General features: G+C 44.5%; 1 protein-coding gene across 1 annotated transcript; it reads left to right on the top strand.

Moving 5' to 3' along the window:
• The first annotated feature begins 5,121 nt into the window (after positions 1-5,121).
• Srsf3 (serine and arginine rich splicing factor 3) lies at positions 5,122-12,678 on the top strand. The gene is made up of 6 exons (XM_020179570.2): positions 5,122-5,256; positions 7,691-7,898; positions 8,846-8,980; positions 11,138-11,176; positions 11,482-11,568; positions 11,712-12,678. The coding sequence occupies exons 2-6, from the start codon at positions 7,693-7,695 to the stop codon at positions 11,737-11,739; spliced, it is 495 nt and encodes a 164-aa protein (XP_020035159.1). The 5' UTR covers positions 5,122-5,256; positions 7,691-7,692; the 3' UTR covers positions 11,740-12,678.
• The last annotated feature ends 618 nt before the right edge of the window (positions 12,679-13,296 follow it).

Below are 13,296 nucleotides of genomic sequence, written 5' to 3'. Positions count from 1 at the left end.
CTGCTGCTTCCAGACTAGGGGATTTACAGGAGAAGGACCTGGTAAAGGCTGGGGGAAGTTTTTCATCGTGGCTTGTCCACTGTCTGTTGCTAAGAGTCGTCAAGGAACTTGGCCCTGTATTCTGGTACAGGCGCTGGGAAGCAAGACATTTCCTGTGGGGGTGAGGGGACATTCCTACTGGAGCCAAACAACTCCAGGGTCAAGCAGAGTTTAAGTGGCACAGGGATGAGGTGTTGAGGCCTAACAATACACTTTTGCTGGAGATTGAACTCAGTGTTTCGCTTCTTAGGCAGGCGCTCTACAACTTAGGTCAAGCCACCAGCCCCTCATGTTGAGTATTTCTGAGATAAGGTCTCAGTTTTTTGTTCAGGCTGGCTTAAACCTTGATCCTTCTATTCTCTGCCTCCTGAGTAGCAAGGATGACCAGTGTGACCCATGAGCACCCAGGATAACCCACATATGTAATTTCAAGTGTTCAGGACTGGAGGTATGGCTCAAGCAGTAAAGCGACTGCTTTGCAAGCTCGAAGCCATGAGTCCAAACTCCCTTTCCACAAAACAAGAACACAAACAAAAAAATCTAGTGTTCCAGTAGCCAGAGTTCAAAAGAGCCAGGCATGGTGGTACATATCTGTAATCCCAGCACCTGGTAACCTGAGGCAGGAAGATCAAAAGTTCAAGGCCAGCCTGGGCTACATATCGAGACTGACTCAGAAGAAAAAAGTATAAAACATTAAATTAATTTTAATAACATACTTTATTAATCCAATTTATTATTTTTATGTATAGTTTATTTAATATAGTGTAATTTTAAAAAATTATCATTTGAGGGTTGGGGGATATGGCTCAAGTGGTACAATACCTGCCTAGCAGGTGTGAGGCCCTGAGTTCAAACCCCAGTACGGCCAAAACAAAACATAAAAAGGTTAGTTCAAGAAGAATTAACCTAGAAGGTAACACACACGCACAGGAAATCAATGTGAGTCAATGCCCTGTATAGCTATCCTTATCTCAACCAGCAAAACCCCTTGTTCCTTCCTATTATTGCTTATACTCTCTCTACAACAAAATTAGAGATAAGGGCAAAATAGTTTCTGCTGGGTATTGAGGGGTAAGGGGGGGTAAGGGGGGATGTAAGGGAGGGGGCGGGGGAAGGGGGGAGAAATGACCCAAACATTGCATGCACATATGAATAAAATAAAAATTAAAAAAAACCAAAAAATTATCATTTGAACATGAAATCAATATGAAAATGGGTAAGATATTTATATTTCTTTGAAATCCAGCCTGCATTTTGCCTCTAGAGCCCATCTCAATTAGGACTAAAGTAGCTGCGCATACTGAGTGGTTACCCTCGATCCACCGTTCAGCCTCCCCTGCCCTGCTTGCCTTGGAAGCCTGCCTCTAAGGTGGCATCACTCAGCTCAGTTGCCCTTGGACTTCCTGCTGACCTAAGGGCTTCTGGAGCCATCGAAGTCACCATAAGGGCTTGGGACTAGAAGGGGCTGGGGTGGGGCTCAGTGGTAGGCGCTTTCTGTCGCCAGCACTGCAGGAAGAGTGTGGTCCAGGTATGCCCCAAAACTGAGCTGCCAGGGCTCCTCCACCTCAGGTGCTAACAGCCTCTCTTCCGGAGCTGGCACCTGGTTGATCTGGCCACGCTGTTCCCTTCCTTGCCCCAGGGGGCCTCAGAGCTGTCTCTGGAGTGCCCTGGCCCACTGTCGGCTCCCTGTGGGTAACCCTGGGAGTGTGCCTGTGGGTAACTGCCAGGACCTCGATTGAATAGAGTAGTTAAGGAAGTATTGTTCAGGTTCCTGCTCTTAGAGATTTTCTCTTATGGACACTTGAAGTCAATCACAACACTTAAAATATTAAATCTTGGGCTGGGGGTGTGGTTCAATAGAGTGCCTGCTTTGCAAGCATGAAGCCCTAAGTTCGGACCCCAGACCCACAAAAACAAATATCTATATAAAATTTACATATACATATATATCAAATTTTATGCCCAGTCACACTTGGCCATTAGTAACATTTTTCCTTGGGTTTTTATTTGTTGGTTTGTGGGATGTTTGTGAGATAGTCTCACTATGTACTGCAGGCCAGCTTTGAGCTCTCCATCCTCTTGTCTCCACTTCTTGAGTTCTGGGATTACAGATGTGTACCACCGCCCCCAGCAGGAACTTAAAAACTTTAACTTTAGCCGGGCACTGTGGTCACATCTGTAATCCCAGCTACTCAGGAGACAGAGATCGGGAGGACTGAGGTTGGAAGCCAGCCAGGACAAATAGTTTCAGAGAACCTATCTGGAAAACAGGGCTGGTGGAGTGGTTTAAGGTGTAGGCCTTGAGTTCAAACCCCAGTAAGGCAAAAAAGAAAAAAAATTAACTTTAATTTTTTAAAAAATTATATTTATTTATTTATTTTTGGCTGTACTGGGGTTTGAACCCAGGGCTTCTTGCTTGCTAGGCCAGCACTTAACTGCTTGAGCTAGGCCCCCAGCCCTAATTTTTGTTTTAAGGCAGGGCCTCACACTTTTTGTGAGAGGCCTCATACCTCCATTCTCTGACTCACACCCCTTGCATAGACGGATCACAACTGTGCACAACCCACCCACCTTGTTGGTAGAGATGGGTACTGCTAACTTTTGCCAGGGCTGACATTGAGCCTCAATCCTCCCAAACTCTACCTCCTGAGTAGCTGGGGCTCCAGGCACAAGCCATCAAGTCCGGCTGCCAGCAGTCTTTTTTATCCCCATTTGGTGGTGCCATGGGATTAGAACTCAGGGTATCACGCTTGCTAGGTAGGTGCTCTACCATTTTGGTTTTTGGTGGGCGAGACTTGAGTTTGAACTCAGGGCTTTGCACTTGCAAAGCAGATGCTTGCTACGCAGGTGCTCTACCACTTGAGCCACACCTCTAGTCCATTCTGCTCTAGTTATTTTGGAGATAGGGTCTCATGAGCTATTTGCCTGGGTTAGCCTTGAACCTTGATCCTCCAGATCTCAGCCTCTCAAGCAGCTAGGCTTACAGGGGTCCAGCACACTCTACCATTTGAACTGTACTTCTGGCCCCTCCAAAAGTCTTAAACATCTCCAGGGCTCCAGATAAGAAGTCCCATCTCTCAACTGTCCCTCCCAGTGGGTTGGGTCCACTGCAAGCAGCTTCTTCCCTGCTGGAAATAGTGGCTCCCTGGCCACTATGCTGGCCAGAAGAAATGAGCTTACCTTTCTGGTGGGCCTAACAGCCGTGCCAGAATTAGCAGCTGGTTGCTCCACCCGGACCACTTCCCCTGATTCCTCATTGGGGGTGGGAGAGGTTGAAAACTAGAATGATTTCATTAATCAGGGGTGGTCACCCAGCCATCTCCTGGTCTCTGAAATGATGGGATTAGGGCCCCACCACACCTTAGTCAATGACATGAGAAGGTTGGACCCCCAAAAAAGATCAAGAGATGTTCACTACAACTCATGATCCCCATTCTGTGTCCCTACCAGGAAATTCTGATGTTCCCTTGAAGCTTCATATGGTTCTAGTGTATGAAGGGTGGTTGTATACATTTAAAGGAACATTGAAGTACTACATAGAAAATGGGTGATTCACTTGGCTGAGACCCCTGGCGGATAGACCCTCTGTGTGGCCAGAAGAGGTACATAATGCATTCATGGATAGAGTGGAAGGGATTAAAAGTGTTCCAGTAAAAGACATGGTGCTTGCTGGGCTCAGTGGTGCTTGCCTGTAATTCCAGCACTTGGGAGGCAGACGCAGAAGGATCAAGAGTTGAGGGCAGCATGGGCTACAGTAGAGCAAGACCTTGTCTCCAAGACCAAAACCAAACCAAACCTAACCCAAAATAACAACAAAAAAGGACATGTTTGACTAGCATGACACAAACAGTTTCAAAAGTAGAGGGATAATGAGATTGGTAAAGAGCATTTTCAAAGGGCAGAATATGTGCCAGTTCATTTAGATATATCACTTTTTAAGAAATTAGGCTGGTGGAGTGGCTTAAGGGGTAGAGTGCCTGCCTAGCAAGCACTGAGGCCCTGAGTTCAAATTCCAGTGCTGCCAAAACCCAAAACATCTTTTTTTCACTTTATTTTTTAGTTATTATTGTGCTGAGGGTACATTTTGGTAATGGCTCAACAACTGTAGGTCCCACTTCCCCCTCTTTGAGCTATGAAGCCCCATTTTACAGGTGGGGAAACCAAGGCTCAGAGCTGTGAAACCCTTGCATTCCTCTGTCCACTACTTGTTAGAGTCACAGTGAGACACAGGCTTCAAAAGAAAACAGCAGGCCAAATAAAAACCTAAGCAAGCCACTGGCCTAGCTCTCAGTGCAGGGAGGGAGACGACTGAAGACTCGGTGACTTTCTCTGTGCAGAGCAGACACAGGTGAGACTGGACAGAGGGGTAGGCTGAGTGCGTTTGGGGGCAGGACGTGGACATTTCCTCACCATCACAGCTTTCCCCTCAGTATTTATTCCTGTGGCTCTTCTCCCTAGAGGAGCCTGGAGAGACCCAGGTGCCCCGCATTTAACTCGATCTTCTTCAGAAACGTCCCTTTCCTGTTACTTGACGGTGACATGTCGCCCAAGCCCTGGGGCTTGGGGGTGAAAGGCGGCAAACCAGCTGGAGTTGGGCGAACCTTCCAGGGCCAGGCTAATATCTTCGGTAGGGCCAGCCTGGTGCCCGGTGGCTCACAAACAGCTGTGACCTTGGGAACAAATGGCAGCCACTTTGGTAAACGCCAAGCTCTGGGTTCCAGCCTCACTGCCCCCAATACGATTAATGAAATCATCCCAGGCTTTCATTTCGTTAGGCGCCAACGGCTGGATGTCGTCAGTGTTTGGGAGTCACAGCGACGGTGGTGTCTACTCAGCGAGGGAGCAGGGTCTGTGGGTAACTTGGGGCGGGGTTGACAAGGCGGGAACAACAGCCAAGAAGGAGCCAGACCGCGGCGACGAGCTCGCGCCACCACGCGTCTCCGCCTACCTGACGGAACGGACGGCGCGCTCCCAGCAACTGCGACTCTCGCAGCGTTGGTAGCCGCTACGTCACGCCCTCCGCCGCCTCTCATTGGAGGACCCGCCCTATCACGTGACACGCAGATGCCTTATAAATAGACGCGAGGAGAAGGCGGTGGTCCGCCATTTCGTGGACGCCGGGGGAGCTCGAGCATCTCTGGGACCTGAGCCGGAGGGGAGGAGGAAGGCCTGTCAGTGCGTGGATTTGAGCCTTGGTATTTCTACCCCACGATCTCGGTAAGGGACCAGCGAAGAAAAGAGGGCTGTGGAGTTTATCAGTGTCAAGGTGGGGCCTCCCTGAATGGCGGCGCCAGCTTGAGACAAAGAGGCGCCGCCGCCATTTTGTGACGTTCCGCGCGGGGCGGTGGCGGGGGCTCCCGGCCGTCAGAGGGTCTTTCTTGGTCTTGGGGTGGAGGTGTCTTGGTACCCCAGTTGGGGGTGGGCAGGCGTGAGGGGGGTTTCCGGAGAGTTGGGGTGCGCCAGGTCGCGGCCTTTGAGGTTTATGGCGCCTTTTTTGGGGGGAGGGCGTCGTCGTTTTCCCGGGGCGGTGTCTCGATGGCTTTTAGTTCTCGAGGCACTGGTCGAGAAGGGGGCCTTTCGGTCCCGCTCTCGTGCTTTGGTTTCGGCTCTGTACGGCCCGGGTCCGCTTTTCTCCCTTCACGCGGACGGGCCTCGGGGTTGAGTCGCGTCGTGGTTGCGGCTGCTCCGCGTGAACAGGCCCGGGACCCGGCTTGGGAGGGCGCTTCTGTGAGGCCGGTCGCCGAGGGGTTGGGCGCGGTCACGGCGAGTGGGACGCTGCGGCCTGGGGCTTTGAAGTCGCACCGGGGTGAAGGCGAGGCCTGCAGAGCTGGATTACTGAGGGCGCTGGCTTCGCCCGGCACGTGGATGAGCTGTGACCCCGCAGTGCTGTGAGGCCTTGGTTAGATGCTCTTTTGTCACTTGGGTTTTGTTCGTGAGATGTACGAAATGGTCGCGTAGGGATTTTTCTTTTTTCTTTTGGTGGGACTGGGATTTGAACTCAGGGCTCCGCACTTGCAAAGCAGGCGCTCTATTGCTTGAGCCACACCTCCAGTCTGTTTGGCTCTGGTTATTTTGGAGATGGGGTCTCAACTATTTGCCCATGCTGAGCTCAGCCTCCCGAGTAACTAGGATTACAGGTGGGAGCCACCCGCGTCTCTGAAGAGTTCTTTACTGCGGGCGCTCCGTCTTCCCCAGTTGGCCTCCAGGTCGCCATCCTTCCGCCCCGGTGGAGTCCGGGGATTGTAGCCCTCCTCGCCTGGCTTCTGAACATCCCCAGCGTTGTGCAGTCTCCAAGTTCAGACGTTTCTGAGGCCCCTGAGGGATCCAGAACCTCGAAGGGCCGCTCTCAGTTCCCTCAGTGCTCTTCCACCCCGGGCCACCACGGTCTTTCTGGACGAAGCTGTGTTACGCCGTGGACTCCGCATGCGCACTTTCGTTTCTGCCTTTAAGTCTGCGTCGTCGTGAGGTTTTCCTCTTGTAGCACTTTGTCCACACGCTGCTCAGTATTTCTTCGTATGCTATATCACATTTTGCTTTTTTTATGTGCTGAGGGTCTTGGGTTAGCGCCTATTGTTTATTGGAAAGTGCTGCCATGAGTTTATTCTTTGGCGGTACCGGGGATCAAACCTCAGGGCTGTACATGCTAGGTAAGCGCTGTACCACCGAGCTACAGTCTGCCTCGAGCTTACATTTTTAAAAAATTTTTTAATTTGGTAGGCCTGGGCTTTATGGCTTGAGCCACATCCCCAGTCCACGTTCTTAATAGACGGGGCTTTTTGTCTTTTTTTTTTTTTTTTTTTTTAACGTGGTACTGGGGTGTGTGAATTCAGAGCCCTCACTATTACTAGGCAGGGGCTCTACCACTATAGCCCCTCCACTCGTTCTCCAGCACACATTTTTAAAAACTAATGACGCTTGGTTTTGCTGTTTTAAGAACCTTTTGGTCTGTTCATTACATGAGATACAAGCACTGTTTCTGTAGAACAGGAAGTGCCTGAGGCATTGTATCAAGGAAATATTTTTAAATGAAAATGTCTGGCCTTATTAAATTAAATTTTGGCTTACGAAGGCACTTCTGTGTCACCTAGTCTAAATATGGTGGCTGTAGATAAATGATGGGGAAGCATAACCTTTTTTTTTAAAGTGTTGTTTGTAATATCTTATATGCCAACTATTTGTGAGGGAGGGAGAAGGGGTAATGTAAAATGTCCAAAATGGTTGTCTTGTCGTGGCCATGTTTCTTTGGAGAGGGGAAGAGAGATTTAAGCTACATTTACTTTGAAGTTAAGCTGGCAAGCCTCATCCATTCTGTATTTTATGTACTAGGAAAATAAGGGAAGTACTGGCTTTCCTGTTTTTCAGCAGTTTCATTTAGGTTTTTTGTCCCTGTAAAGTTTTCTAAATGCTGTATTTTGAGGGTGAAATGAAATAACAGGTTAAGTTCCGATTTAAGGACCATATTGTGATAATTGATCCTCCAGTGTTTTTTTCCTCAAGGAGGCTTTTTAATATTTTGTTTACCTGGGAGTAAAAATGAGGGTGAAATTGGTCTTTGGAGAGTAGTACTTAGATTGGTTTTTAGCATTTTGTAATTATTTTCAATTGCAGGTCAGGTGGGTAAGTTAATATTTTTGGTTATTTTTTGTTACAGAAATGCATCGTGATTCCTGCCCCTTGGACTGTAAGGTTTATGTAGGAAATCTTGGAAACAATGGCAACAAGACTGAATTGGAACGTGCTTTTGGCTACTATGGACCACTCCGAAGTGTGTGGGTTGCTAGAAACCCTCCTGGCTTTGCTTTTGTTGAATTTGAGGATCCCCGGGATGCAGCTGATGCTGTTCGAGAGCTAGATGGAAGGTAATTTTCATGATTAATGAATGTTAATGGTACAGTGTGTTGCTTGTTTTTTTTTAATTTTTAGAATTTTGTGAAAGTTTTTTAGGTGACTTTTCAAAGTTTGGAAACAAGGGAGCAGATAATGTTTATAGCTATGAACTGATAATTGTTCCAAAAAAATCATGGGCCTTATTCTACTTTCACATGTAAGAAATATTTTATCTCAGAAGTGTGAATCAGTTACTATTTTTATTGTGTTTATAGTGCTGTACAGTTGGTGGGCAAATGACACCTGAGTCTTACAGCAACAGGTGTTGACTTCTTTTTTTCTGGATTTTAATCCTGAAAACTGAAATTGTGATTCAGAATATGTCTCAAAGCAAGTCACAGTGCTTTGGGATCCTCTTACAATGAGAAAGGGTCTGACAGGGCCCACTTCCCAGCTACTGTGCACATGCATGGTTTATCTAAAGTAATGGCTGTGTCAGGCATCAGTGGCTCACAGTTAAAAATCTTAAGACTCTGGAGACAGAGATAAGGAGGCTCAGTTTGAAGCCAGCCTAGGCAAATAGTTCACAAGATCCTATCTCAAAAACGCCCAACGTAGAAGAGGACTAGCAGAGTGGTTCTAAAGCATGAGGCCCTGAGTTCAAATCCCAGTACTACCAAAAATTATAAATCTAGGGTCTTCTCCCTTACATTACAGCTATTATTAACAAGTGTTCAATAATCATGCCAACTGTTAACAAATGATAAAAAAAAAATTGGTTCCTTGTGAGTTGGTGTTTTTAAAAAATCCCACTTGACTTCCATTTAATTTGAACTGGGAATCAAGATCACTTTTATATTAGAAAAATAAGGGAAGCAAAAGAGTTGGATATTACAGCTTTTGGACATGCAGCTTGTAACTTTAGCTTCAGCACACATTTCAGAGAGAATGTTTTAATCATGTTTCTTCTCCCCCATAGAACACTATGTGGCTGCCGTGTTCGAGTGGAACTATCGAATGGTGAGAAAAGAAGTCGAAACCGTGGCCCACCTCCCTCTTGGGGTCGTCGCCCTCGAGATGATTATCGAAGGAGGAGTCCGCCACCCCGGCGCAGGTACTTGAGAGCGCGTTTTAGAGGTGTTGGTGTAACGGAGTAGCTAGTAGGAGCAGGCGTTTTCTCCTAAAGTTTGTTGGTGGGTTTTAAACTTTGAAGAATCCGAGGTTGCTACGAAACGTTGGCTGGGTGTAGTTTGGGGTATGTGAGTTGTGCTGAGTGTTGGCTTTTTTCTGTAGGTACTGTTCATGTTGGTAGTCAGTAACTTCTGTCTTGGATCTATCTTCTAGTTCATCTTCTAGTTGCATCTTTCCAAGTCTTCCCTTATACTTCAGTTTAGGCCTTTTTCCATTTCTTGACTCCATAATGACAAACATTACATTCAACTCTAGCTCTTCACATAAATGTGTTTTCTACTAGCACAATTGTAATATTTATCAAGCAGGCAGCTATTTTAATGTTACAACTGGTAAAGTGGAAATCATTCTGAAACTTAAGTCACTGACCAATAAAGGGGCCTAAAAAGAGAAGTAAACCCAGTCATCTGTTCTTGAATCCCAAATAGGAGAGAAATTCAGTTTTTTTTTGTAATTGAAAATGGCATCATTCTTGGACCGGACAGTATTGTCTGGTCACGAACTCCTCATCTCCTCAAACCTCCAAAATAGTTTATAGGACTAAATTTACCTCTTACAGGTGAGTGAAGTCCTCCTAGGAGATAGGAGTTCAAAATCTTGCCCCTTTTGCTATTTTGAAAAACACCACCACACTGTTGCCCATCATAATAAAGAGTATTTGTTAGCTAATAGATGGTTGTACTGATGGCTTGTTTTTTTTTTTTCATTTTTTTTGTGCTTTTTGGTCCATCTATTAATAAAAATGAACCCCGTTACAGAGTCACCATCATGTCTCTTCTCACCACCCTCTGAATCTGCATTAGCCAGTCAACTAGCCCTTTCAGCGTCATGTGACCAGCGCGCCCCATTCAGCTTGGCTGGTGTCGTTTCACATGACCCAGGCTGGCCAGTCGTCAGGTTGCACCGCCCTTTGGTTCCCGAGCATGCTGTTTTCTCTCAGCCTTCTCTCCAACCTTAACCAAATCGGCAGCAGCCACCTCGACCGCCCACACATTCCTGGCCAATCAGCTCAGCTGTTTATTTACCAAATGTCTTCACAACAACTACAGCAGCAGCCTTCGGCTAACAAAAAAGCAGGAAAAATCCACAACACCCCCTTCGCCAACCAACTAAATCCAACGCAACATCTGGCAAAACCTTTTCAGCAAATTCTTCCTGGCCGTCAGTCCGGCAGCCTCACCTCACCATTTCTAGCTTGTTGAAACCCAAAACTAGTAAGTTTTTCCTGCTTATACAGTTTACTGCTGGTTAAAATAAGGAGTAAGCGGCTTAAAGTAATTCTTTTTTCTGGATCAAAGGCTGGCTGTGCATAATTGAATGGTAACGTACATATATATTGCTTGAAAAACTTTTAAGGGTGATAGGGAACTCATACTGTAACTAGACCTTCAAGTGGAACTTATTTGCATGTGTGAGATGCCAAACTAAAAATTTTAATCTCTAACAGATTCTAGCTTTTCTTCCTAGCAAAAATTTGTTGAATCCTATCACCTTTAAATGGTTTTACTAACAGTTTTCAAAATTTTAAAAATTTGGGGGTGAAGTGTGGGCCAAGCTAAGGTAATTTTGATAAGCCTAAACACACTCTTAAATGTGACGATCACAAATGCAGTTCTAATGTAGCACTAAGTGGCATCAGTATTTACACCTACCGCATTTTCACAAAAATTACACTATCCACCTGGTACCTAAAGTCTTGTTACGGACTTACAGGTTTGCATGGGTTCCAAATACTGGTTTATGGTACTGTTTTTGGAACTACTTGTGGGACTACATTTGGTGTGGTGTTTGGGTAGTGAAGTTAGTTTGACATGAAGTTTTGCATTGGACAGATCTGCTGTGAAGCATTCTTTGTTAAAATGAATCCATGGTTGGTTGGAATACCTGCTTTTCACTTGAGCTTTTTGTTCCTTAATCCTTCTGTGCCTTTTTTTTCTTTTCTTTTTTTATTTTTGGACGATGGGTGCCAGTTCTTCCGGCACATTCACTGGGCCCAACAGTGAGATTGAAAAGTTGGGAAATGCCTCACGCCATAAATGCAAGTTGACAATTAGTCTAATTTTCCTGTTTCTGCTTTTAGATCTCCAAGAAGGAGAAGCTTCTCTCGCAGCCGGAGCAGGTAAATTTTCATTTTGGACCACATTCTCAGAAATGGCAGTGTGTAAGCCATTTCCCAAATAACTTCATTAATGGGAATGGATCCTAACTTGAGCAATAATCGAGTGATAAATAAAACTAGGGTAAAATTTGTAGAATGATTAATGGGAGTAGATCTTAACTCTAGTAGTGAATCAAGCAGTCTATAAAACCAGCATTAAAATTGTTGAATGAGCCAGGTTTAAGATTCTCTGCTGGGTGTAGTTACTATAACTGAATTACCGTAACATTCCCCCCCCCCCTTTTTTTTTTTTTTTTTGGCTTTAGGTCCCTTTCTAGAGATAGGAGAAGAGAGAGATCACTGTCTCGGGAAAGAAATCACAAACCGTCTCGATCCTTCTCTAGGTCTCGTAGGTAAGATACAATAATGACTTAAGCCACTTTAAGACATTGCATACATAATGCACTGAATTTTAAAAAGCCTTGAGTGTTTTTTTGATGTTATACCACTGACACTAAGTTACAGATTTCTTTTTTTTTTTTTTTTCTCCCCCTAGCCGGTCTAGGTCAAATGAAAGGAAATAGAAGACCAGTTTGCAAGAGAAGTGTACAGGAAATAAGTTCATTTGACAGGAGTATGTACAGAAAATTCAAGTTTTGTTTGAGACTTCATAAGCTTGGTGCATTTTTAAGATGTTTTAGCGGTTCAAATTTATTTGTCTCTTGGAACAGTGACATACATAACAATGTAACATTCTATGGTTTGAAATGGATCATATGAAGCACATAATACCAAGAAATGTTACTTTACAATGTTCCCTTAAGCAAGATTGAATTTGCTTTGAACTTTAGTCTTGCATAGACTGAAATAAACCTAAACCCTGCCCAGTTAAAGTGTGATGTGCTAATGTTACAGAAACAAAACAGGCAGAAATTGAACTAAGATTTACTTTCCTGCATAGCTGAGAAACAATGCAGCTGTAGATGTAAAAGCAGTCTTTTAAAAAAAGCGGCTGTGATCACAAGCCATCAGGTAAAGATGAAAGCTGCACCATTAAACTAGATGAAGTTTTTAAAAAATCTAGCTAGTCTTCACCCTGGGCAGAGGTTGCCTAGTTGGTGTAGAATCTGATGTTTAAAGAAAGTTTACCTTTGCTTAGGTCATAAGTTCCTTATGGGATTGTTGAATATGAATAAGAACACACACTTGTTAATTATTTGGAAATTTGAGATTTCAAAATCCTATGTCCTGCCAGTTTAAGGGTACATTGTAGAGCTGAACTATTGAGTTACTGTGCAAGATTTTCTTTTCATGCTGTCATTTGTAATATGTTTTGTGAGAATCCTTGGGATTAAAGTTTTGGTTACAAATTGTTGTTTAACTTGAAAGCCTGTGTTTCCTTGCAAACTCAAAATCTGTGAGTACCAAGTCCAGGTATAACATTCCTATTGGAAGCCATACTTATATTTTCTTGTAAAGTGCTTTTGAATTAATAAAATACTAGCATAATTGTGTAATAGTCAGTTGAACCCACTGTTACCATTGTTCTCAACCCATGGAAAGCAGTTGGTCACATAGTTTATAAGAAACACAACTGAGAAGGCACTATGAATGAGTCTTGGGAATTTTTGGTTGTAACCCTGAGTGATTATTAGTAGTTGTCTATTTTAGAGGTTGAAGCCAGTTTGGGGTCCATGGTACTTAACTAACATTTTTAAAGTAAGCCGCAACCTGGTATATTGTAATCCAAAATAAGTTGCCCATAAAAAAAAATGGCTTTTACCTTTAGCATGTCCACAAAGTTTTGAAATTTGCTTCCATTTTATAATTTGAGGTGTTGCATGGGAATTCCAAACTGATCCATCATGATGTAAACTTCACAACATGGTTCAAATGTAACAGTGCACAGTTGAATATGGAGGCATGCATACCCTTCTGGTTAGAAATCGGGAGGAGTTGTGATTTCAAATTTTTTGTGCAATTAGATTAAATCATAATGCAACAGTCTTGTGCCTTAGTTTCCTTAAATGTGCTCTTTCAAAATAGTTTTGGATTATGCTGTACTGACTTTGTCTTTTAAAAAGAAAGATAGTCACTGAATTGAGTTCAGCCTGTGAAGGTATATTAATATATAGGTCCTA

The sequence above is a fragment of the Castor canadensis genome, chromosome 8 (genome assembly GCF_047511655.1).
Source record: "Castor canadensis chromosome 8, mCasCan1.hap1v2, whole genome shotgun sequence".
Taxonomy (NCBI): Eukaryota; Metazoa; Chordata; class Mammalia; order Rodentia; family Castoridae; genus Castor; species Castor canadensis.
The sequence above is the reverse complement of the archived record's forward strand: the minus strand, read 5'-3'. Positions and strand labels throughout refer to the sequence as shown.